A 24,334-nucleotide genomic window follows, 5' to 3' on the forward strand; every position below is an offset into this window, starting at 1 on the left:
TACAGCTGTGAATGATGAACTTTTAGACACCTAGCTTGAAGAATAGCAGATAAGCTTGTGCCCCCTCATAAAAATAAAAAAGGATCTACTGTGCCAGGTGCCCGATAGATTCTTCATGGCAGACACTCCACCCTAACAAGCTGAATAAATAAGACAAAGGGTGAGCGTTTCAGAGCTGTGTGTTGCAAACGAGAGGAGCTGGTCAAAGGATCTGATTGCTACTGGAACGTTATGGTTTAAGAACTAGCATATGAGCAAAAGTTCCTTAATGTACTTATTGTTGTTAAAAGAAATGCACAAAGTTAAGCTGATGAAGTGCAAATATTTTAGCGCAAATTCCTCTAACCAGAAAAAAAATTTCTCTTTTCCTGAGCAAAGAAACTCAACAGCACTGAAGCAATTCAGAACAGAAAACACACATCCCAGCAAACAGTATGTTGTTTGAAAAGAATTTTTAGAGTATTTTGCAATAGAGTAAAAATATCCCACCACTCCTTTCTTTTTAGGTTCTTCCATCATACTTTTAACAACGTTACCTTTGCTTAACACATCTGCAACACAGGTAATGCTCTGCCTTCCCCTCTGTCCATAAACAGCGCTGACTTTTAAAACATCTCGGTGTGTTACTGCCAAGGGACACCCCCATGACAGAGAAAAGGCAGGAACAGCAAGCTGGTAATGATTATGCCTTCAGCACACAGGTACATTTCTACAGCCTAAAGAGTACTTTAACAAGATAATATTACTCTTAGCAGAGGCCACCATGATCAGGTTTGGAGATTATTTCTTGGTACAAGCAAGAGCATCTTTTACATTGAGACACACGCAGAGACAAATAAGGATAGACAAACTATCACTCATACTAATGAACCAAGTCCAGTCACCCGGGAGCACTGACACTAACCTGTGCACCTCGGTCCAACTGCGCTGCCAGCAGCGCGAGAGGCTTGGAAGATTCAATATAAATTCCTGATCGGTTGCAGCATAATGTACCGATATTACATGAAGCACCTGTTTGCACAGAGTGTGATTCCAACTCTTTTACACTGAGATATTTGCTTCTGTGTGAAAATAAGTAAATATTTGCTCTGCTGTGCCAGCTGGATCAGGGGGAAGCTATAAATTGCCTAAGCCTTTCATAGAGAGTAGGAGAAGGCTGGCAGAAGGTGCGTATCTGGAGTTCACACGCGCAACACTAACTGGAAGCAACGACTATTGAAAACAGCTTCAGAACATAAACGGGAACACCAGCAGTAGATACAAAACTCATTTTTACACCGTAGATTTTATGTCAGGCATTGCAAAGTTCATCTTTCATCTCCATGGTTCCTGATTTCTTTAGAAGACTAGGACAGAGACCAGAATCAAGAAAGTGGAGTTTTCACAAAGGAAAGGGAAATCTTATAATTGAAACTGGTAGGAGTGCATTGTCAAGTGATTTAGAAGAAAAAGACCGTAATATATGTGTTGAGGAATAGGAATCCGTGTTTACAAGAAACTTAACACTTACCACCCAAAAACCCTTCCCATCACCACAAAGGAAATTATAGGATACAACACAGTGATTTCTGTATATTATAGAATGTAACATGTAACACTTCACGCCAGTATTTTAACCTATTGCGTGTATCGGACAACTCAAAGACATTTGGGCTCTCTTATAGCAGCAAGGTTATCTGCTTTGTCTGAATTGGCATACCACAGTTTTAATTCTGTATGAAAGAAAAAAACCACCGCAGTTGTAGACTGGCTTTCAGGCACAGTTTCTTTAGTGACAATGGGATTCTTTCTGCCCAGGAGAAAGAATCATGTGGATCTTTTCACAGAGGAATGTATTATGAACATAAAAATAAACATTATAGCAAAGTGACCTATAGAACAGCAGGGGAAAGATTTACGCCTATACTACGTTAACAAATAATCCGAGGAGAATAAAACCAACTGGGAGGAGCTGGTTTTAAACATATATATATACACAGTAGTTCATAGATACAGTAGATACATAGATACATCAGATTGCCGCTGGTGCAGTATTCCTTCTCTTAAATTCGGCATCCCACTCCTCTGCCTTACTCCCTTCCTCTGTTAAAAAAGACAACACCAACAGTTTATCTTCCTATTAAAAACATTACTAAAATAAATTTATTACTTGAAGGCTTTATCTTCAAAGTGGCAGACTTCCATGATATATAATCTAATCTTTCAAGCTCACCAAAGATTTTCATCAAACTTCATTAATTGACAAATCAACTTCTGGAGGTTTGGATCTATTTGCAAGACCTACTTCCCTCCTGCTTCTTTTTCATTCTCTAGTAAATTCCAGGAAACCTTTCAAAGCGCCACAGGGAGGGAACTGTGATGTTACGGCTTTCAGATTTTGTTATCTTGTGAGTAGTGGTCTCACTTTAAACCCCCTTCCAACAGTCTCTGCACCAAGATTTTAGTGTAATAATTTGAAGGGTTATTGGCAGCTAAAATGAGGATTTGCAGATCTTGAGTGAAATACATTGTAATAACAACTGTCAGTCTGATTTTGATGCTCAGGCCTGTATGCCTCTCCAGCAATATTTGAGTACTTTGATATGGTCACAGCTATGGTCTATTTGAATACTATTTTCTAAAGTAATAAAATATTCTAGTGCTTCATATTTTTAAAAAGCCTAGCTTAAAAAAAACGGAAAAGAAAAAGCTTTTAAGTTTTTTAGCTTATAAAACTAAAAAGCAAAAATAACTTAAAAGGAGTTGAAAGCATTTCCTTTTTTTCCTCATTGCACTCAGTGGAATAACAATTAATTAAAATGGTGACTAAGTTTATAACCCCTATGCAGTTCCATGGCCATGGCAATCATCTGCATCACAATCCAAAGCCTGGGGAGATTGGGGGTCTTTGCTTCTCTACCTGTAAAATGTGAATTGAGATACAAAGGGATCCCTGCATCCCCCAAAGGGGAATGAGATCTCTGGTTCACTCTTGGTTTTGTCACGTTCAGATACTGTAACATAATGGGTCACAGAAATGTCCATGGACAGAATAGGTGGTTAAAAAAAGAAAAAAAAAATCCATTTTCAAGCTCAACCAGTATGAAAATGCAATGTACTTGTGCAGACAGACATACACACCACTACAAAAAAGGTTTTGTACTCTCATGCTCCATCTGCTGGTTCTGCAACAGTATTTAAGATATCAACATGCTTTTTTTGGTTTTTTCCAAGATGTGCAACACCCCTGCTCATCTGGGTAAGCTGGCAAGCGTTAAACAAGAAGTCATGTTCATCTCAGTATTTCAGAGTCCACTGGGGAAAAATAAAAGGGTAAAATATTTATGACAAAATGTAAAACAACTAAACATGTAAGGAACAAAAATGTTCCTAAATGTCTTACAAATATCTCAGGGTTAAAAGCATTAACATGAGGTCAAAAATGTAGTGCTCTCTTCCATTTGGTCCCTGCCTTGCTTTTGTGTTATACGTTAGAGCTTCCAAGAAAGCCAATTAACATGCATTTTATTCTTTGAAATGTTTAAAATTGGGCACTTTCAGTGTATAAACTCTGAAATGCCTCTTATTATTTGAGTGTTTTTTAATGCAGACTTGTGTACATTAAAAATACCTTTTAGAATGAAAGGCATTTATGTTTCAGCTGTCTTTGGAAAAGCAAATAGAGAAAACATAAGCAGGAAGCAGTGAGCAGTGTTTGTCCCAGGACAAAGATAGGATCATGACTATGCAAATCCATAGAGCTTAATAAATGCTTTGCAAGACTGGGTCTGTCATTTCACTCCCAGGATGAGTTATAGTATACATTACACAGAGAAGGAAAACAGACACCTCCCTTCGGTTGCTCCTCAATGGAAGTTCAATGCTTAACACATGCACTGCAAGAATACACACAGAGCATTATCCTTTCCAGTTTCCTCCCACTAACCGGGCTTTTCACACTCGTATAAAGCGACATCTGGAAACGATCATCTCATCGCACCCTCAAAAAAACTAAAAGAAACAGTAATAATATGGTAATAAGGGATGAAATTTTATGAAAGATGCCACTTAACTGAAGACTAAAAGACACCATGCAATTTAAATAAATTGCTTTTAGCAGGGGACTGAGTGACAATCAAGAAAAAATGCCTGGCCCATTTTTGCAAATCGTGGGCCAGATTTTCAATGGGTGTAAAATGCTGACTTTGGTAAAGCAGGGCTAGTTTTGCACAAGCTAAGGATATAGTCCTGTGCAGTCACATTTTTAAGACCACACTGGAGACACCCTTAAATCGAGGATGCTGAAATGAAGCTGCATAAGCAAAGAGGAAAGAAGCTATTAACACATCAAGTATCTGCTTATTTTGCCTCCCTCCCTCCACAGTGAGCTGAAAAAGAAAAATCACACAATTATCTGAATGCGTAAAAGAAAATTCAAACAACACTGTGTTGTACACAAAGATGAGAACTCAGTTCCCTGATTAACTCAGGGTGGCTTGGTAACGCAGAAGTTGACGTAATTTTGGTTTAGGTTCTCTGCGCATCACTTGTCTCCAGGCTCCAGTCTAGATGATCTGAAACCATTAACGTGGACCTGGCTCTCCTCTCAGTGACCTTCTTGTACACAGGCTTCATGTGTGCCCAGCGTATTTCAAGTAGAAATACGGCCTGGAAAAACTGCAACAAGAGAAAAATCAAACTGGTTTGTATCCACTTAAAATTTCATTCAAAACCACTTTCACTTAGGAAAGTACTGTGCACACCCCAGATGTTTAGCTGCCTCAAATCTACAGTGCCACTAAGCCAGCCAGTGCTCCGGGATTTCTTTGAGTTCAACAAAACAGAATGGGGGTTTTGTTGTTGTTGTTTTGGGCTTTTTTGTTTTGATTTCTCCTCTCTCTCTCTCTCCCCCCCTCTCCATTTTTGCATCTTTAGATTAGGAATACTCAGGTTATTTGGGATGAAACCTGGACAGAATCAGGAGTCAAGAAATACAGGAAAGAACAGCGTCCTAAATTCAGCTGGCATGAAAATAAGCACCAGGCAGGTTCACTTCTTTTGTAAGAAGTCATGAGGTCCCATCATTCGCGAGAACTATTCTTCGTGGCATGAAAGCCTAATACCTTTATGAAAGTTGTCACCTTACTGACCAGCCTGCCCACTCAGAAAATAATGCTATATTCAAACCACATTATAGAAAGCCATTAAATTAAACAGCAACACCACCAAGCAGAAACAGTGTGATGTGGAAATGAATAACTAGACTTCATCCTAATAAATAAACATAAAAAACATTTCTGGATAACAAACTGCCTTTGCAGATAAAAAAATAAATCCCTAGAATTTAAATCCATCACGAGCAAAATCCCTCTGGAAAAAAAATCCAGACCAAAGCACTATTATGACTGCCTTTATATTCATAACTGTATTTATGCAGACTAAGATAAGGGCAATCAATCCACATGCCTCAGGATAAAAAGCCGATCTTCTGCAAGGATCAGGATAAAGAAAATTCCTCACCATATGTACCATACTTAAAGGCAATAGGGGACACGCTTTGCTAGACACGGGAATTTTCAGGCATTGGTCACTGCTAGAAACAAATATTAGATTTATAGCATACTGATGTGCTCCAGCAGTAAATCCCAGCCTCTCCTCTGCCACTGCTGCTTTCCAACACACTGAATTTAGTGCCTGAACTTTGGATAGACCGTGGCCTCATGCCAAACCAAGTACCTTGTCAGCTCCAACAATACGGCTTTTCAGGAGTCCTGTATTCAGTCAGTCACCCAAAGTGCACCAAAACACTCTGCTTCCCCTGTCACCATCTAATTACCTCCCTTTCTCCCCCCACATTCTCTCTTTCATATAGGTCATCACTGTTGTTATATCCCAGACAACACAGCTCCTTCTTTTTTCAATTCTTTTCCAGTAACTAATACATAGATCTGATCTATCCTCTGTTCTTTGAAAGGTATCTTTCCAGTTTGACCACATTTCTACAGCCAGTACATCCATAACTTGATATTGGTAGTTCCTCAAAGAGACATCTTTTGCCTGGAAGACCCTTATACGTGCAACCAGCTGCACCTCTGCAACTTGAAGAGAAACCAGTAATATGCTTTGCTTCCTACAGAGCTCTGTAGTTTCAATTGAAGCATTGTCTATATTGTCCAAGAGGGCCAAAGGTACACATTATGGGCTAAACAGAAGTTGAGACCTGACAAAGAGAGACAAGAAAGGCGTACCACTCTGACACGCTCATAGCCACAAAATGCGTATCATCAAGAAATACTTAACCCTTTTCTTTCAGCTGTTATTTAAAGGATAGATGCTGCCTTTCTACTCTGTCAAAAATTAAGTGAGGAGGGGGAAAGAATAAAGCAGAAATCAAGATATATTTATTATCTATTTAATCAATCTGGCAGGGAAAATCATCATCTTATATGCAAAGGGACTTAAGCTGTTAGGATGCAATACAGATGAAGCCCCTGTCTTTCAGCAATGCTACCAGGCTGTTTTCAAGCCCAAGTCCAGGGATCAAGGATCAAAAAGGAGTATCATATTCTTGTAACTCTACTCTTATTCCTCTAGCTGACATACCAAAGGCTATTGAGGTGGAATGAAAACAGAGTTTCAATCATCAAGCTAAGCAGACAAAGTCACTAAAACTGGTACCAGTCCCACAGGCTTTACGGGATCCACGTACCAAAACTCAGACACAAGATCATGCCATTCTCAACAGCTCACCTGCAGCGCTCCACAGCTCTTGGGAATAGGCACTATCAAGAGAAGAACAAGTGCATTTCACTGTGCTACACAAGCCTTTGTTTCAGGGAATTTAGCAAGCCAGCAAAACTGAACACAAGCGGAACATGCGCTGCAGAGGCTTGTCTTACCGTAGCAGGGAAAAGAAAGTCCCTCACAGCATTTACCAACACAGAAAACAAGAAACCCAGGCAAGGTTTTCCTTCACTGCTAATATTCTACAGGAAGTGTTTTTCAAGAGTAGGCAATCCTGCTAAATAAGCATCTATTTTCCCAGTTGTCTATATTTAAAGTTATAGAAGACAGTGGAGCTAAGAGTTAAAATTTAACTAATATTAATAGGGAAATGAAAGTATGTTTCAGCACAAGGCTTAGAGTAACTCCAAGTTAAATTAGTCTGTGAAACAGTGATTCTAATAATACCTACACATCAGTTGTACAGGATTCTCTTTCAAATCACTTGATATGCCATTTGTGTAGTGCTTTGACTCATATATCAGATTTTTTTTCAGGGTTTTTTTTTTTTGTAAGCTTGAAAAAAAGGAAGGCAGCAGTATAGCAACCCTGAATCTTATTTTTCAACATTAACATGCAAATGTTTCCTATTTAATAGGAGCTATCACCTTAAAATTAAATCAGAAAAATATTTTTGAACCTGTTGTAACAACTCATACTAACTCAAGGCACAACAAAGTAACCTTCTGGTTGTTCAATTTGTGCATTTCGTAACATACACAACTACCTCCTTTTTCTAACATTTGTAACAGAGCAACAGAGAAAAACATTTCTATGAAATATGAAGACGTACTCTTAAAACCACAAAAAAATGTCAAAAGCTGCTTACTACTACTAAACTTCGCAAGTACGTTTTAATAATAACTAAAGGAAAAGGTTTTCCAACTACTTTGCAATACCGTATCAAAATCTGAATGTACAGATTATTTGCATTTATATCAGCTACTTTATCCTGACTATTTTTCAAAGAAGTATTGAATTCAGCCACATCATTCCAGACTAACTTTTATTTCCCTAGGCCAAGAACAAAAATTGAGTATTGATCTTGACAACCGCTCCTTTCTCCAGGAGCTAGATCACATCCTCCTGCTGAATAACCCAGTCTCCAGCAGCTTATCTTAAGAGATGGGTTGCATCTGATCTGTGATTTTTTTTCAGATGAGGACAAACCTCCTGTTATCATAAGCTTGTTCTACGAAGACTCATCAACGCACCTTTTTTGAGGGGGGAGATTACGGGGTTTCTCAGGACCTCTTCTCCCCTCCCATTCCTTACCAAGCAACTCTCCTGTCAGACTGGAAAGCTTCCTGCTTCCAAGCCTCAAGGTCACCAAGCCCTCCTCATCTTATGAGTCACCTGTTGTCATCACCCAAAAAGACAGAGGAGCTAATATTCAAGATAGCTTTTTCAGAGACAGTATTTTAACCAGGTCTAAGTATTACTTTTAAAGAAAGTCTTATCTCTGTCCCTTTATTAATATTCATTTAAATGTTACTCTTGGGCCTTGCTTTTCATGCAAGTTCATCCCACTAGAAGGCAAATACTTTTCAGATATTTACACACATACACACACAATGATGACCTCTTTTGCAAGGTCTTCCCTTCTCTTTCCCATCCATCAGAGGAAAAAAGGATTTTTCCCTTATTCTCCCTTTCTGTGGCAACTGGAGAAAGAAAAAAAGCAGGCGAATAGTAAATAAGCACAGAGAAGAAAACAAGTCCCAAGCTTCCTAAATCACAGCTTTCCAAAGCACACTCTTGAATGAAGCCCAGGAAACAAGGATTTGAGAGAGCTCTGTTTACCTATTAAGGATGGCTAAAAAAAAAACCAAACAAAAAAAACCACCACACTCAGAAAACCAGTGATGAACTACTAGGCACTACTGGGAACTGTGTTCAAACATACTATTTTGATCCTGTTATCTCCCCCAACCTATTATTTTGGGGGTAAAAACTAATATTTTATATCTTCCTTTCCTTTAACCACTCCTCAACCCTGTGTCTGGTCTTAACCTTAAGCAGTCATTCTCTTTTGCCCGTTCCCTGCTGAGCAACTCTTCCCTCTGACTGACAGTTTACTGTTTTATGCCTCAAGGTCATTCAATCTTCTCCTGCCCCAAGTCACAACCTATCAGTCTATGAAAAAAACAAACAAAACCAACCAAACAAAAACCAAAAAAACCGCAAACACAAAACCCACAACAACAACAACAAAAAAAGCATTCCATTATAAAGGCAGGATTTGCCATATTTTCTGGCAGTTGGCTTTTCCTAGGAGGCAGCAAGCTGGGACTTAATTTTCAGTATCATTTCTACAGATCAAATATAAATGAAGTCTTGTAATGCTGTCCTGTAAAAAACCAAAATCATCATCAGTGGGATAATGGATGCCTGGGCACATACCCTTTATCGAAATTTAGATAAGATATTATCCAGTTTAATAAAACTTCTTTGTGCTCATTTAGAGCAAGACCTTTCATAATTAGTTTTTATGGGGTTTATATAATGAAAAACTCTTTAAAGTCCATGTAAACAACTTCCATTCACTCTGATCAAAAATCTGAAAATCATGAACAATCTTGATATGAGTTGCGTCATGGTGTAATGACTTTCCAAGCTCATGCTGAGCCATTCTGGTCATGCTTTTGCTCTGTTTGACAGTCAAGAAACTCACAGCAGACAACTGCAACTTTGTAAATGAGCTTCTGTCACTTGATTTGAAGTGGAAGAAAAGCATGGTCCTTCCCAAATCCTGTTCTAATTTAGAGATGAAAATAAAAAATAAGAATCTCATTGCAAGGTGTGCTTAAATTGAAGGCTATGCCAGTAGTTACTCAGACTCCCAAGCACACAAGTATACAATGTCTATGTGAAAACACATTAAGGAGATTATTTAGTAAAAGGGACATCGACTTCTCACTGTTGGAAGGCTGCAGACACCTTCTGTTTATGGTTATACTGATTTCTTGCAACTTAAATAAGTAAATACTACTTCTCCAGTATAGGTGATATTCTATACTATTACTTCTGCAGTCAATTTTGTTATCTTTATTAGTGGGCCTAATAAACACAGTACTGACACTAAACAGTCCAGTAAAACAGAACTACTCCAGTCATCTACTGATTGCATACAAATGTGTAGGAGTTTGTTACTTCCCTTTTGCTAAGAAAAAGTAATGACGAAGAAAAGAACCAAAAAATTCACTTGAATAAAAGCAGCATCACTCACCCCTCAACTATTTAAAAAATCCCTAAATTTTCATTGATGTCATTCGTTAGGTACTCTAAGGAAAATCAAGGAAGTAGTGCTGTTTTCCTGGTTCAGCACATTTTTGAAAATCTTTACCGTGGAAGTTTTGTGTAATTATCCTTGAAATAGGGTATTTTGAAGGAGTTCCACAACATATGGAAATTGGAATAATGAGTTGCATTTTCTTGTCTGTTATTTCAGTTGGCATTTTGTGGAAGTTGTACATCTTTAGATATTGGGTAAGTCTCTCCCTTCCTTTGAGTCCATGCTTAGATCAAGAACATTACAATTTCTCCCACCCAATGCCCTTAACAAAAGATAAATGCCATCACCTTCAATCTCAACAAGCTCTGTATGACAACTAGCATTAATAGAATTACCTTCTCCAGTTAGATTTTCATTAGTAAATTAGGATGGAAAATAGTGAGTGGCACTACTTAGCCAATTTGAATAAATGATCTACGTCATCCTTCATGATGTCAGTCGATACCTATGCTGAGTAAGGAAACTCAGCAGTTTGGAATCCAGTACAAGGCATCATTAAGCACAAAGCCAACATCATCTTTTTTTTTTTTTTTTTTTTACCTCTGAAAGAAACTAAAGCAAGCATTCTTTACAGGTAATATAGAAAAGTTTGCAAGTTTGGCTGCTGCAGAGCATGTGCCTGCAAAGTCACAACACATGAACTACAGACCAAATCTCAGCATGTCATATTTCCATATGCAAATGCGTAGTCCCAGGCCAGCCCTGCAGTTATTTCTTGCTGAAGGTTAGAGAATTTGACCACACTAGTGAATGAGGAGACAGCCAAAAGATGAGTAGCAGAGAATGTGCCGATGTTCCAAATAGGTCAGGACATCATCCATGTCACTTCATGCTTTCCACCTTGCTGCAGAAAAGCCTCCAAACTTCTGTCTTCCACCAATGGACAGGTGCTGAATATAGCAAACACCTACATGCCCGATCCTCATGCTCAGATTTATTTTTTTTCAACCAATTCTTCTCAAAGAGACACTAAACGTTCACTGCTTTATGAGCTGTAGAAAAAAAAGAAAGGCAGGAAGGATGTGCCCCCCTGCTCCACAACACACTCAACCTGCCAGGCTTCCTCTCTTGGTAGAGGAAGAGGATGCTGCTGAGGATGCCTGTGTTGTGCGAGTGGGTGAGGAACGCTAACACTGCCCTGCTTAATCCCATCCCAGGATGGCATTTGGCTGTTCTTGATGCATTCTTCACACTTCTGACTTGCTATTTGGTCAGAAAGAGCAACTGGAACCAGAATGTGTTTGCATAAGCTCTCCACTACTTAAATCCACTTGCTGTAAACCACTAATTCGTGGGGAGGGAAGGAAGGTTGTAGAAAAGAGGAGAGGAGCCTTTTAGTCTCTGTCCTTTGTTCTCACCACAGAAAGGACCTTGCAAAAATTACAAAAATGCAAACCTTGAGAAGACAGTTGTGTGGCAGAAAAAAACTTCCAGGTAGAAGACTGCTTTGTTCCTCCCCTTGCAAGGCACAGAGTTTGACTTCCCTTAATGGCCAATGATTAATGTATGAAAACAGGATGAATAGCCAATATATCTGAAACACGAGGAACAAGATCCTTTAGCTTTTCCTAGAAAGGCCAATACAGCTTAGAAAGAAGATAGACTTTTCCTGTCCCTGGATCAAAATTGATCTGTTCCAATATAAAAGACAAAGGGAAGATGCTGCACAGTGTTTGAACAGGTTTCATTATCAGAAGTGAGGAGATGAATAAGTTCCATCAAATGGAATACAAAAACGTATCTTAAAAACTAAATGCTTACTGCTTCACGACACTGCATTCATAAATTGATAGCACTGTCAATTTTTTAATAACGAATGCTGAACCATTACCCAAGAACAACAAATACATTGTTATGCACTTACAGGGTGAAAAATTTTATAACAGACCAGTCTTAAGAACAATTTGCCTCCTGGAGAATTGGTTGGGAAACTCTCATCTGCTTGCCCATTTCAACAGAAAGCAGCCATACACTGTAGCAGAAAGTTTGGCAAATACACTACATGCATAAAAACAAGTTTTTTAAACACTTGCCTATAGAATAAAAAGTAAAATATTCCAGGATATACCAAAATTCATGTCAATTCAGATCACTGATGAAGCACATCTACAATAAGGATGTGCAGAGGACCATTTGTTAATATGTTAGTAAGTGAACCAAAATATCTCTGCCGTACTGTAAAGCGGTAGAAACCCTACCTGCACATTTTGTTCTTGTTGTGAGTGGTGGTCCAGGGGGCCCTGTGCCTCCTTCTCCAGGGCGAGTGAGCAGCACTCTGATCTCATACTCCACATCAGGATCCAAATGCCACAGTTTGTAATTAGGAGAGTCTACAATGTGCGTTTCCGCCCAATTCCCAGTGGTCGTCCGATACTCCACTTCTTTCAATATGATGGGCCCATCTCCAATGATGGAGTTGGCGTTGGGTTTGATCCACAGGTACGTGGCTCCGACAGCCAGCAGCTCAGGAGGGGCGATAGGAGTTGGGGGTTCTGTAGACAAAAAGAAATCATGAGAGGCCTGAGAATTTTGTCAAAAGAACCAAATTTCCACTATGTAGCAAGGCTGACCCAAAATCTTTTATAACACAGGCATAGTTTCTCCTGTCATTTACCAAATCTTTCACAAGAATTTAACCTGTTACCAAAAAGAATTTGGCTTCTTTTATTTGCGCTAAAAATTCAGCCCCCTTACACTGGGAGTAGTATTACGAATTCAGAAACACCTGCAAAAATACAGTAACCACGAAGCAGCTCCTGTTTAAAATAAAATACAAAAGTCACTTTTAAAAGATCGGAAGGTTTACACTTATTCCCTCCTTTAAGCATATGAGAAATAGCAGTCTATATGATATTGGAGGGTGAGGGGGGAAAGAAGTCTTAAATAAAGAAGACTAAGCGCACTTCGCATATACCACGTATAAAAAAAGCTCCAGTACAACAGCCCTTCCTCTGCCCTGTGACCCAGCGTGGCAGAATATCACAGCATTGATCCTGGCCTTGTGGTTCAGCCAAAGTGTAATGCTTAACATGACACAATCAGCAATGAGTGGAAAACTCAAGTCACTTGCTCATTTTGTGATTTTACCAGGCAAAATAAAGGTTAAAAATGGGATATATTTTTTAATCAAGGCACTGGCTGTGTATCTGAGAAAATACTAGCAAATTTAAACACTAGGGATCTTCCCGTGGTCAACGATATCAGTAGTCAGGATACTGCTAGAACTGACTCTAACTGGGGCTCTTGGTAGCTCAGAACTAAGAAAAACCCTAAGGCACCAGCGAATCAACACCTCCTGTCATGTTTGATTGTAAAGTTTGCTTAACTTCATGAGCAAAGGTACTCAAGTGAAGTCTGCATGAGACTTGAAGAGTGCCTAGATGTCTGAAAAGCATCGGGAGGAGGCAGGAACCCGGCTTCTGAATATCACCTCTGTGATAAAAAGAAAAGCAAGCCAATAAAAGACACCTCAGCAGCACCTGTTGATGAAAACTACAAAAAACAAAAAAAACCCAAACTACAGGGCTCTGGCTGCCTGCCTGATTCCCCCCCCCCCCCCCGTCAGTGTATAAATAACATTTGCATATTGAAAGTCTCACAAATAGCATATGCCTTGTTTTGAAAACCTGAGTTGCACTGTGCAAGACTACGAGCAATTTCTTTTCACACTCTAACATGGTTTGCCCTCAGCCCAGAGGACACAAACTCTATTCTCTTGTGAAAATAAGGTGACAAAAAGGACACCTCTGCCTCAGAAAAAGAAACCCATAAATGTTACAGCATGACATTAATTTTAGAGTTTTGTGGGAGTTATTCTAAACCCCTCTTAGAGGTGATTCCTCAAAGAACCCAGAGAACTGGAAGAATCCACGACCCACAGAAAAGTGGAAGAGAAGAGTCTGAGCACCACATGATGGGAGGAAGCTGCCACCTTCCCCTCTGGAGAAGTCTTGCAGGTTAACATCTGCTCAGTGAAGAGAAACAAATGCACAGAAATGCACATTATTTTATGAAACGATCAACTGAAATGTTACTTAATTTCATTTCCTCTGGCTAACTAATTACAATGAAACATGCTATCTCCATGAGATTGACTGCAGTAGTTGTGCATTGTACCTTGGGGGGGGCAGGGCAACAATCTGAAACAATCTGAATTGTGGTTGTAGCAGGTATCCAACATGAACAAAAACTAGTGTCACAAGCTAAGTTTTTTGTGGAATGTTTTTTTTCTCCTTTTATTTTGCACTGTTCCCCTAACCCCTGCCAGAATCTTTTTCTGATATGAAATGTCAGGCTGATTATGTTTTGACTTAGTAAGGTTATTTCTCCAAGAAATTTGTTTTCAAGAAATGCATGTAGATACATTTTCATTAAAAATCAAATTATTATAAATCACAAAGTTTATTACTTGTTTCTCAGTGCAAGACAATTAAAAGATAGACTTAGTGATTTTTATTCCCAATGCAAAAATGACATCTAACAAGTCACATCATAACCGAACACAAGACAAATAAAATATTAAACTCCGTTCTCCTGGGCTGTAGACTGCAATAGCAACATGATCCAGGTTACTTTGGGATTTGATTGCAGGTTAGAAGAGATTTACGGGACTGAGCTTAATGAGTAGAGCAGTTTGCCCCGCTAAACAGACATGAAAGTCTCATCTAGCAAGTTTAGAAACTACTGTTGCCTAACTGACTTAAATTAAGATGACACCCAGCATTACTGTCTTCTCTATTTTAGGCCAAATCTAAACCTCCTTCCCCTCAAAGTGATGGTAGTCTTCCCTTTTGTTCCCCTTTCTAAGTACCATTTGAAAAACAGGTGCCACAGAATACTAGAAAATTAGGAGTTTAAACTGTTGCTCCCATTTTCTGGATTTAAGAAACTAAGATAAGCAGCTGTTGTAGTAGTTATTCAAGGTTCAATCCCACCTCACTGAAAATAATAGCTTTTTCCTACTGGCACCAACAGGACAAGAAGCAATTTTTTTTAATATCACTCTGTGCCAAATTACGGCAAGTGATCTAAACAAGTTATCTGTTATTTAGCAAAACTAGCACATAAATAAGGACCATTTTTTGGCCTTTATAACTAAACACACTTGTCAGTTACAGATGACCAGCCTGATGTTATGAGCTCACTATTTTAATTAAAATCTCTATATGATCTTGATTAAACAAACATGGTGACAGATTGGCCTCGCACACATGTAATTGTGATCAACCATATTTTAAGCCCCATTTGATCCAGACAGTGTTTTATACTGCAGGCTTTGTCTAGCCTGTTGCTGCCTTTCAGCCATTCTCCCTCCTCTTCTGGGCACAGAGGAGAAAGCCGCAGGCTCCCCAGGGACAAGGACATCAGGAACTGGATTGCTGCAATTGGAACAATATCTAGCCTGGATCCCAGACTCAGGAAGGACACAGAAAAACATGGTTCCTGGGTGCCATCCTTCAAGGAAACAAAAGACCTAGGTAGTACAAGCTCAAAAAGGGAGTTATGGAACACGAGTATATTTTATTGTGTGTGCAAAGTGGTCCAGTTGTGCAGATATGAAGGGAATTTGGGGCATTTCTTTCTCCTCCCAGGAGGAGAGGAAATACATCTGTGGTCCGCAGCTGAGAAGGCTGAACACTGTTAGGGCTTTAAAATGACAGAAAGTTTAGTAGTGCAAAGAGTGTGAGAAAACAAAACTAACGTGAAGGATCAAAAAAGACCAAATAGAATCACAGAACATCTCAAGTTGGAAGGGGACCATCGAGTTCAATTCCCTGCTCCTTTCAAGACTACCTAAAACTAAATCATATGACTAAGAGCATCACCCAGACGCTCACTGAACTCTGACAGGCTTGGTGCTGTGAATACTATACTTTCCAACTATTGCGGAAAACAAGTATTTTACTCTTTGGCAACTGCTCCTGAGTTTCTACTCTACTACTGTAATATTTCTCTCTGTGACTTTCTAAGCATGGCAATTCTAAGCAATTGTTAAGAAGATGGAAGAAAAATGGGCTCCATGCATCCTTCAAATGCAACTGGGAAGACTGAAACATGAGAGAGAAATCCCCATCAACTGTTTTCACTGTCTCCTGTGAAATAATCCATAAGAAAAAGGAATTATAAAAAATGTAATCTTAAAATAGCTGGATAAACCTCTTAAGCTATGGATTTTATATGACTAAAGCTTTAATTTTTTTTTTTTAAATTCCTTCCCTGTACATAATAAGATCATCTGATAAAAATGCACAACCAAGACCATGAGCTCCCATTTGTATTTGTTCGCCTATGGATGGATTTAGACAAAAAGAACCCCTAACGCTACAAAACACTAGTATAGTACAAAGTCCAATGATTCTGTTTCTGAAGTGCTAGCCTGTACCTTTATTTTGTTACTGAATAATCATGCCAACACGTGAAATTCCTAACATGACCCCCCCTCAAGCACTGAAATAAGCTCTCAACTTAGGCCTGAAGAAAACCACAAAACAAAACCAGAAAGGACTCAGAAAAGGCTGACACGCCTGTTAAATAGAGGAGGAAAGCAGGTCTGTATCTGGCTGGGCCACCCAGCCTGTACCTTTCACACTGCTTGATGACCCTGTAAGTCCCTCCAAAACACCAGCTGTGCATGCCCACACACAGCCAGGCCTCCAGAGCAGCAGGAAGAGAGCTGCAACGCACACACCGCCAGCCCTGTTTTGTTTTCTCACATGCATACAACGTAGAGCACGGGTTCTAAAAATAAGATCAGAAGAGACACGGTGTTTTTTATTCTTTGGGGGTTGAAGAGGTGGAGATGGGAACTGCTATCAAAAGACATTTGCCTGACAAGCAGGATCTGTGTTTTCAAACATGATACTGCTTATTCCCCTACTAATGGGAATTGTAAGCTTTTCTCACAGCGTCCTAAATGAGCAGCTGTGGACTGTGCTTGCCAAATGGATAAGGATGGGACTTGGAAGGCAAAGAAACCAAATTTCAAGCTTCTCAGAACTTTTTTAAGCAAAAAATACAGAACAAAACACATTTGTATAGTTTTCTACACAACAGCCACAGACTGTTACAATTTAAAAGCTATTGAGAACATAGGTTCTTAAATTTGCATTTAAGAAGGTAAACCCAGCCATTTTAAGGAAAAATGGAATCATGTTACAATGCCTTTGTCCTGACTTTTTGCCCCTCCGTCCTTTAGGCAGATTCTGTCACCTTTGCACAACTGTTTTGCACTCTTTATTGCTGGCTATTAGAGACTCACTTGACTGACTGAGCAGCATCCATGAGTACCCTTTCTAGTTTTACAACACAGCAATAAGCAGTCTGAGCTCTAAATGACAGTATTTACATTGGCATTGCTTATTAGCACACTTCCTACTACTGCAATAAATGCAGCAGTTGAATTTTGTTTTCCAGCGATTGTCTGAACTTCCGGTTCCATTTATTGCACAAAGAAATGGCACAAGGATTTTACAATACTTAGCATGAGGCTATTTCACTGTGCTGACACTGTGAACACTAACTAGTTTTTGTCTGAAAGAGAGACATTCAGATCTGTCTCACAGTAGTGTAACAGGCTGACAGCAGTGGCACACATCAACCGTGTTGGAACAGTGTGCCAGTGGCATTAATGAAGTGATTCATTAATTTACCTGGATGGGTAAATTGCACCAGCAACCGATATAGTCTGTCCGCTCCCAAAGAAAAATGCTCAGAACCAATTCTGAAATCAACAATTTTGAATATTTAATTAAAGCCAAAACCCAGGAAAGTGAGCAAATAGGAAGATTTATGATTTCTACAGCCTGTAGAAAAAGGGGCAATGGCTTCACAGATTTATACGTTTTACAGGTGCAAAAGACTTTACTGTTGGTTTTGCATCCCATTATGAAACAGAGCAGTCCCAGCAGGCAAACATCACCCTTACACGGCAAAGTTTAACCTCTTATCCAACATGAGCATTCCCATACTATGTGATGCAGCCCTGTGAATATGCAGGTCTCTTCTTGCCCTTGTTGAAATCAACACTGCATTCATCCTCATGAACCATCAGCCACAGGATACTTATGTGCTTAGTAATGGAAGACTGACAGATAAAAATGGAAATTTACCCTTTTAGCTTGTGGCAGGTTGGTTATTTAGCTAAAGAGCTAGGACATTAGAGCAGTAAGTGCGGGGCTGCATTTAGACACTGCTACATTGTTCTATGAATTAGCAAATGTAATGTCAGTACCCTCCATCTGATGCTTCTTCCCAACACAGAATTTACTAACACAGTAATAAGTAGCTTTAGTACTCTATGATACAGAATACTCATTTGCCATAGCATGTCATGCGCTTTTTTCTTCTCGCTTTTCCCTTAAGAGCTAATGCTTCTGTCTACAAGGGACTTGCCATACATTTCATGTAGAAGAAGTGGGGGAGAAAATAAAAATGGTCCAGAAAGATGTGAAATAATTGAGCAAAGTGGTCAAAGAATCAGCACAACAGCAATGAAAAACAAGAGATGAGTAGATCTCAGGGGACAGCGATCAGTATCACCAAAGAAAGCCAATGGAGCAAGAGACCCTATATTTGGCAGGATGGTCATTTTCTGACATTCCCAAAACCCCAAAATTCTACAGACAATAGTCCCTTTACATCTCTCAACAGTGTAGGTGTAGTACTTATATACGAAGGGAGAACTTTCTGCAGCCTGATGAAAATGAAGAATACATATGCTCTATGTATTTTCCCCTTAAGCAGCAGTGGAAATGCTCCTTGGTGATTTGAATACATATGTTCTAAATTATGCAACTGGGCTGCCTAGGTTTAAAGAGAAGAACACAGTAATGCTTACAGGAGTTACTATAAAGCAGTAGAAAACCTCTTAACCATTTCCTAAAAGCACTGCAGTCACCATGCAAGACAGCTGGAACAAACCCTGGCTGAAAAAAGTTCATCTGTATTAGTGTCATCTTATTAAACAAAAATATACAAAGTCGCCCTGAGACCAGAAAGAGTTGGTACAGGCCCATTGCCTCCTACCAACTCTTCTAATTGTGTTACAGGTTAAAGGAGAGGGGCACCAGATACCAAGTGGGAATTACAGTAGCATACTATTTCATTAGCATTTCACACTATTTGTGTCTCAGAAGCTTAGCCTGAATCCCACCAGAGCCTCAGAGGATGCTTTCATTCTTTAATAAAGAAGAAAATAGCATCGGATTAGTTGAACAGTATCTCATTTCCCAGCATAAATTAAGTGAATTAGATGGAAGACTCCGTGCTCTAATTGTAAAGCTTATTACAAGAACTCACATAGATTAGAACTAAATGCTTCTCTGAGTCGTCATTTGTACTGTAGAAGAGGAAAAAAAGGTGACTATAGACTCTCCCATGGCTCTGTATTGATATGTAGGGAATCTCCAGTATGCAGCAAAACACATTGATAAGTCCTGTGCACTGAGAGTGCTAGAAGGCCACCTTTCTTCACATGGACAGGAGTGCTACCCTATACAGTGCACAGGTGGTCTCTCTAGGTAATCTCTAAGAATGACAAGCACCCCAGGGTTGGGAATCATGGACAATTAACTCTCATTTTTAAAGTGCATGTAATTTACTGATTTTTTCAACTGCAAAATAGCTGCAAAATGACATCATGAACAAGAGTAGTAGTATGCTTCTTGTTGCTTATGGAATTACATTGTTATGGTATGTCATTCTGTTTACAGAGATCTTTCATGAACCAAGAGAGGCCCGACACAAAGACTTTTGTGCATTAAGAAGTTAGGCATCCATGAGCTGATTATGAATACACTGACTTTTACTATGTAGCTTTCATACGTTCAAGCCTGCGCTAGTGATCTCAGGTTCCCTTTATAGTCAGTGGAGAGAAATGGACAATTTCAGAGAATGTGCAACTCATCTTAAGGCACCTATCTAAGACAGATAAAATTAACTGCTCCCTGATCCCTCCCCTCTTTTGACTGGTATTAAAATTTAGGTGAGATGCATTTTACCTCCTTACTCTTATTTTCTCAATGCCGGTCCTTCAGTGTGAAATACAGTGAGGTATCAGACCAGTTAGTCTATTAAGGGGGAAGCCACAAAGCAAGCTGTGCAAAGAACTGCTTGGAAAGAAAGAATACTGAGCACCTGTAATGCTCTTTGAATGCTCTCTGAATGCCCTCATTCAGGGCAGCAGAACTCAGGTGCTGCAGTCTAAAACCATCATATGAAGATAAATGATTATGCTTTTCTCTGGAAAAGATGAGCACAACTCACTTGCCTTTTATATATGCTGCCAGAGCATGCACTGGTGACAGTGATGCCCTTTGATTTAATAATTCAATACTTAAAGTGCTTGTCAAAGAAAGAATTTAATTCTCTTACTAAGACTGTTCTGAGGCTGGAGCATCTTAGCCCTATCTGTTGAGATTGTGTCACACACAGAAAAAAGGTTCAGTTTTCATTTGACAAAAAAAACCATTAAAAATAAAAAGACCATTACTTTCTCTAACCAGCATCTAACTGCTCCATTTTGTTCCTCCAGGAGCAAGTGCAGGGTGCTTGAAGCAAGTCCTGTTCTCCAAACTCATCCTTGATATATTTTCCTCACACAACAATTAGTACATTTTAATGTTTTCTACTTCCCTCATTTCTTGGAGCTTGCCCTTGATGACAGACGCATCAGATATGCGTGGACTAACATTTCATATTAGTCTTGAAATGACCTATAAAGAAAACCAAGGTAGGTTTTAACATAGACACATACCTGAATGCAGTAATTACAAAAGTATCACAAAGTACGAGAGAACTGAGCGTGAGCTCTCCTTCAAGAAGGGAGATGAAAATACTGGAGCTTTCCAGAAACTCTGGTGAAAAAAATAGACTTCTCCACTAGAAACTGCTGCAACTGTGCATGCACCAACAGTCATTCAAGTTGCAGGTTACTTCTAAGCCTGTGTCTGAGTGCCCTCTTTGCCTCGTGTGAGAAACGCCAGGGTTACTATAATCTGTGCACACTTACAGTCTGCACTGCTTCCTTTAGCAGCCAATTCTGTAACACTACAATTTGAAACATCAGTCTATGGGAGGTTCTTCTTTCTTATGGCTCCACCAAGTCTGTACAAAGGTATAGAAAACTGTATCCACATCCTATCAAAAGGAAGGTCTTCTCCACCAGTCAGTAGTCAGGGCCAGCTTTAGCTCTCCCTCGTGTTTCTAACTCCATGGACTATTTAAGCTCATATATCATGCGTTATTAAATCTACTTCAGCTTTCTGCATGAACAAGCTGCTAATCTCCCATAGGGACTGGAAATGTAAATGCAACAAGCGCCAAAAAAAGTAGAAAGGCGGGAATAAACACATAAACCGTGAAACATGTAATTTCAGGTCAACTCAAGTTCAAGCAGCTTCATCAGTTGCTATGCTACCAGCTTATGATGGTGGGAAAGGATGAAGGCAACAAGATTTTATAGCTTCATCTATAGAAGCTATTCAGCAACTTTTGCTTTCTGGCACATCTCTGTCTGCAGAATGAAAGATCGTTAGTCTCTAAGCTGCTGAAATGGCAAGTGACTGGAGGTATTGACTACTATGAAGCAGCATGGAATGGTTTGTCTGGATTGATTAAGTAGCTTAATCCATAGCAACCTGCTAGGTTTGCAGGAAAAGCCTGAGGCAGGATTCTTTGTTTCATTTAAGGCAAAGTGGAGAATTAAACATCCTATTGCCTTTTACCACCCTGCCCACCACCTAAAGATGTGCGGGACAGATGAGGAGCAGTAAGGAGAACTGAGGCAATAGCCAAGCTGGCGTCGAGACGTGAGATACCACCATGGAGGAGACTTGCAGACTCACTGGAGTCTATTCTGCTATTGCACCACTGATACTGATTTCTCTTCTCTAGGGTACATGATGTACGTTATGTACCCCAGAACTGGGTCAGCTTAGAGAATGAGGACACTGGTGCGTGCACATGCAGTGCATTTCAAAGAACTGCTCACAGTTAATCCTCACAACATATTGGTGAAGCAAGTATGAGTGTGTTGTTTTATAACTGGAAATAATGATTAATGGATGGCTGTAGGGCCAGAGACTGAATGTAGTCTATGTAGTCTTGTGTTCCAGTCTACAGACTTTATGACCCCCTACAAAGAAGCGTATGCCAGGCCTGGCACGCAAATTCAGGCACGCAAATTCAGGCTCTTTCAGCCCATAAAGCAAAATGTTCTCATTTAAGCATTTATTTTCCCATGACAGACCTGCAAAAAACACTAATCACATTTGACCACGAGGAGGAAAGTCAAATCTCACATGGCCTCTAAAGAGCCGATGCTGTAATAGTACATAGCAAACTTGCCAACAGGGATCTCGGGAGCCACACCACTAAAGCAGCACCCTAGGACCTTTTCAACCTATGTACTTGTATCACATGAAGCAGCATCAAACTAGCCAGGCAACTAAGTCTCAGAGTGGATGGCCACCTGAGCGCATTTATTAATCTGAGCAAGAATACAAGTCAGATCTCAAGATTCATATGAAACTTGGATGAATCAGAACTGACTAATTTTAAAAGGAACTTTGCCAAGTGCTTATTTCAGGAAGTCACTCCTCATCTCTTAACTGACTGAAATGACATGCTTGGGCAGACTGTGAGGAGCATGGCTAGCACAAGGGAAGAGCAGGCTTTGCTGTTATCACAGCTATGCTTCATTCAAATTTAAAAGTTTTCTCTCCTTACTTCTTTCTCTGGGAGTAAGCATAGATGTACACCCTAGGAAACCTAAAGAAACTACTTGAATACCTGGATATCAATGATATTTAAATATTCCTTATGCAGATTCCAAAACATTCACAGTAATAACACCTACAGAAATTGTACTATAGTTTACACGTAAAGTAGCACTTTTCATCCCTGAAATTCAACACAGAGATTAATCACCCTTCTACTTTTACTGACAACAAATACACAACGAAGTGTGAAAAAGAGCCAAGTTGCTGCCAATAACTATTCTGCTGCCACGAAGGCCACACTGCTTATACAGCTATGTGAGCAATCTAACCATTTATTAAAACATCAGTATGGCAAGAACCTTTGCTTCTGGTGGCAAAAAGAATCATATTGTCTAGCAAGATAAACATTAGGAAGAACAACTTGAAGTTTTATGGCATTTTCCAGAACATAAAGGGATCTCTTCCACCTTTAAGTCACCTTAAAGTCACCTTTACACCGGCTAGTGTAAAATATGCACAAAAGAAGAAAGTTTGCCTGCTACCCAGAGACATACTCCGAAAACTGAGTATTTACATTAATACTTATGTATTCCAACTATTTTTTTCCTGAAAGAACAAACTTTCTACTTCTGAATGTAACTGAAAGAATACCTGACAGTCAATCCTATTAACCCTAAATATGCTCCAATAATATGAAGAATTTTTAAAAAAAATACTTTATCTGCTTATTCCATTTTACCTTAACATAAGTTGAACAGGGCTTTGGACTGTGATCTTCACCGTACCAAAATGTTACAGTTCAAAAGTATCTGACATTACCTAGATTTACCTAGATACACCTAAAAGCCTTGCTACTTTAGAGACAATGCAAACTACCATCAATTTGTTTTCTGTCTTCTCTCTTTTTTCTTCTTATATTAATCACATTCATACAACAACAAAAAATTCTTGAAGCATGGCTTGGTTTGGAACATGGGGATCCACATACGCTGAACCCGTTCAATAAGCGTACAGTTTTAATGGTGCACTATACTTGCAGGCAGCTGAGAAGTCATGCCTGTTGAAATCACAAACTTCTTGTCTTATAAACCCCATTTTATTTCAAGAGCCTTAACCCTGTATCACAACCTTCCCTGTGAAACAGCATGAGAGACATTTCAAATTCTCTTTTGTGTATGAAAGAACCTATTTTGTAGCCATTAAAGACAAGAGATTGAAGGCCTAAGACAGCAATCTACAGTGGTGAACAATGAATGACATTTCTACTCATCTATTCTTAGAGCTACCAACCGAGTGAGCAGCCAATAGCAGAGAAATTATGGGAGATGGGAAGCGAGAGATGGTAATTTCCCCAGCTGCAGCACAATGGAAAAAAATGTCCAAGCACAGGGAGCAATTCCCTAATCAAGAGGCCAGACCACTCCAATAATTTTAATAACCCAACTAAGGAAAAACAAACAGGATATTTCCACTACACTTGAAGGCCACCAGAGATCCAGGATCCTCGATGTTACAGTTTTACTGTTTTTTTTGTAAGTCTCTCATTATTCCCAAGAAT

The 24,334-nt window shown here is 39.4% G+C and overlaps 1 protein-coding gene across 1 annotated transcript in view; it reads right to left on the minus strand.

Moving 5' to 3' along the window:
• Window positions 1–24,334, minus strand: part of PTPRT (protein tyrosine phosphatase receptor type T) — a 464,744-nt gene that overhangs the window by 214,042 nt on the left and 226,368 nt on the right. The window contains exon 7 of the mRNA XM_072878971.1: window positions 12,256–12,549. Coding sequence (XP_072735072.1) covers window positions 12,256–12,549 — 294 coding nt within the window. The remainder of the gene's footprint in view (window positions 1–12,255; window positions 12,550–24,334) is intronic.

This window comes from Ciconia boyciana, chromosome 14, assembly GCF_034638445.1.
Source record: "Ciconia boyciana chromosome 14, ASM3463844v1, whole genome shotgun sequence".
Taxonomy (NCBI): Eukaryota; Metazoa; Chordata; class Aves; order Ciconiiformes; family Ciconiidae; genus Ciconia; species Ciconia boyciana.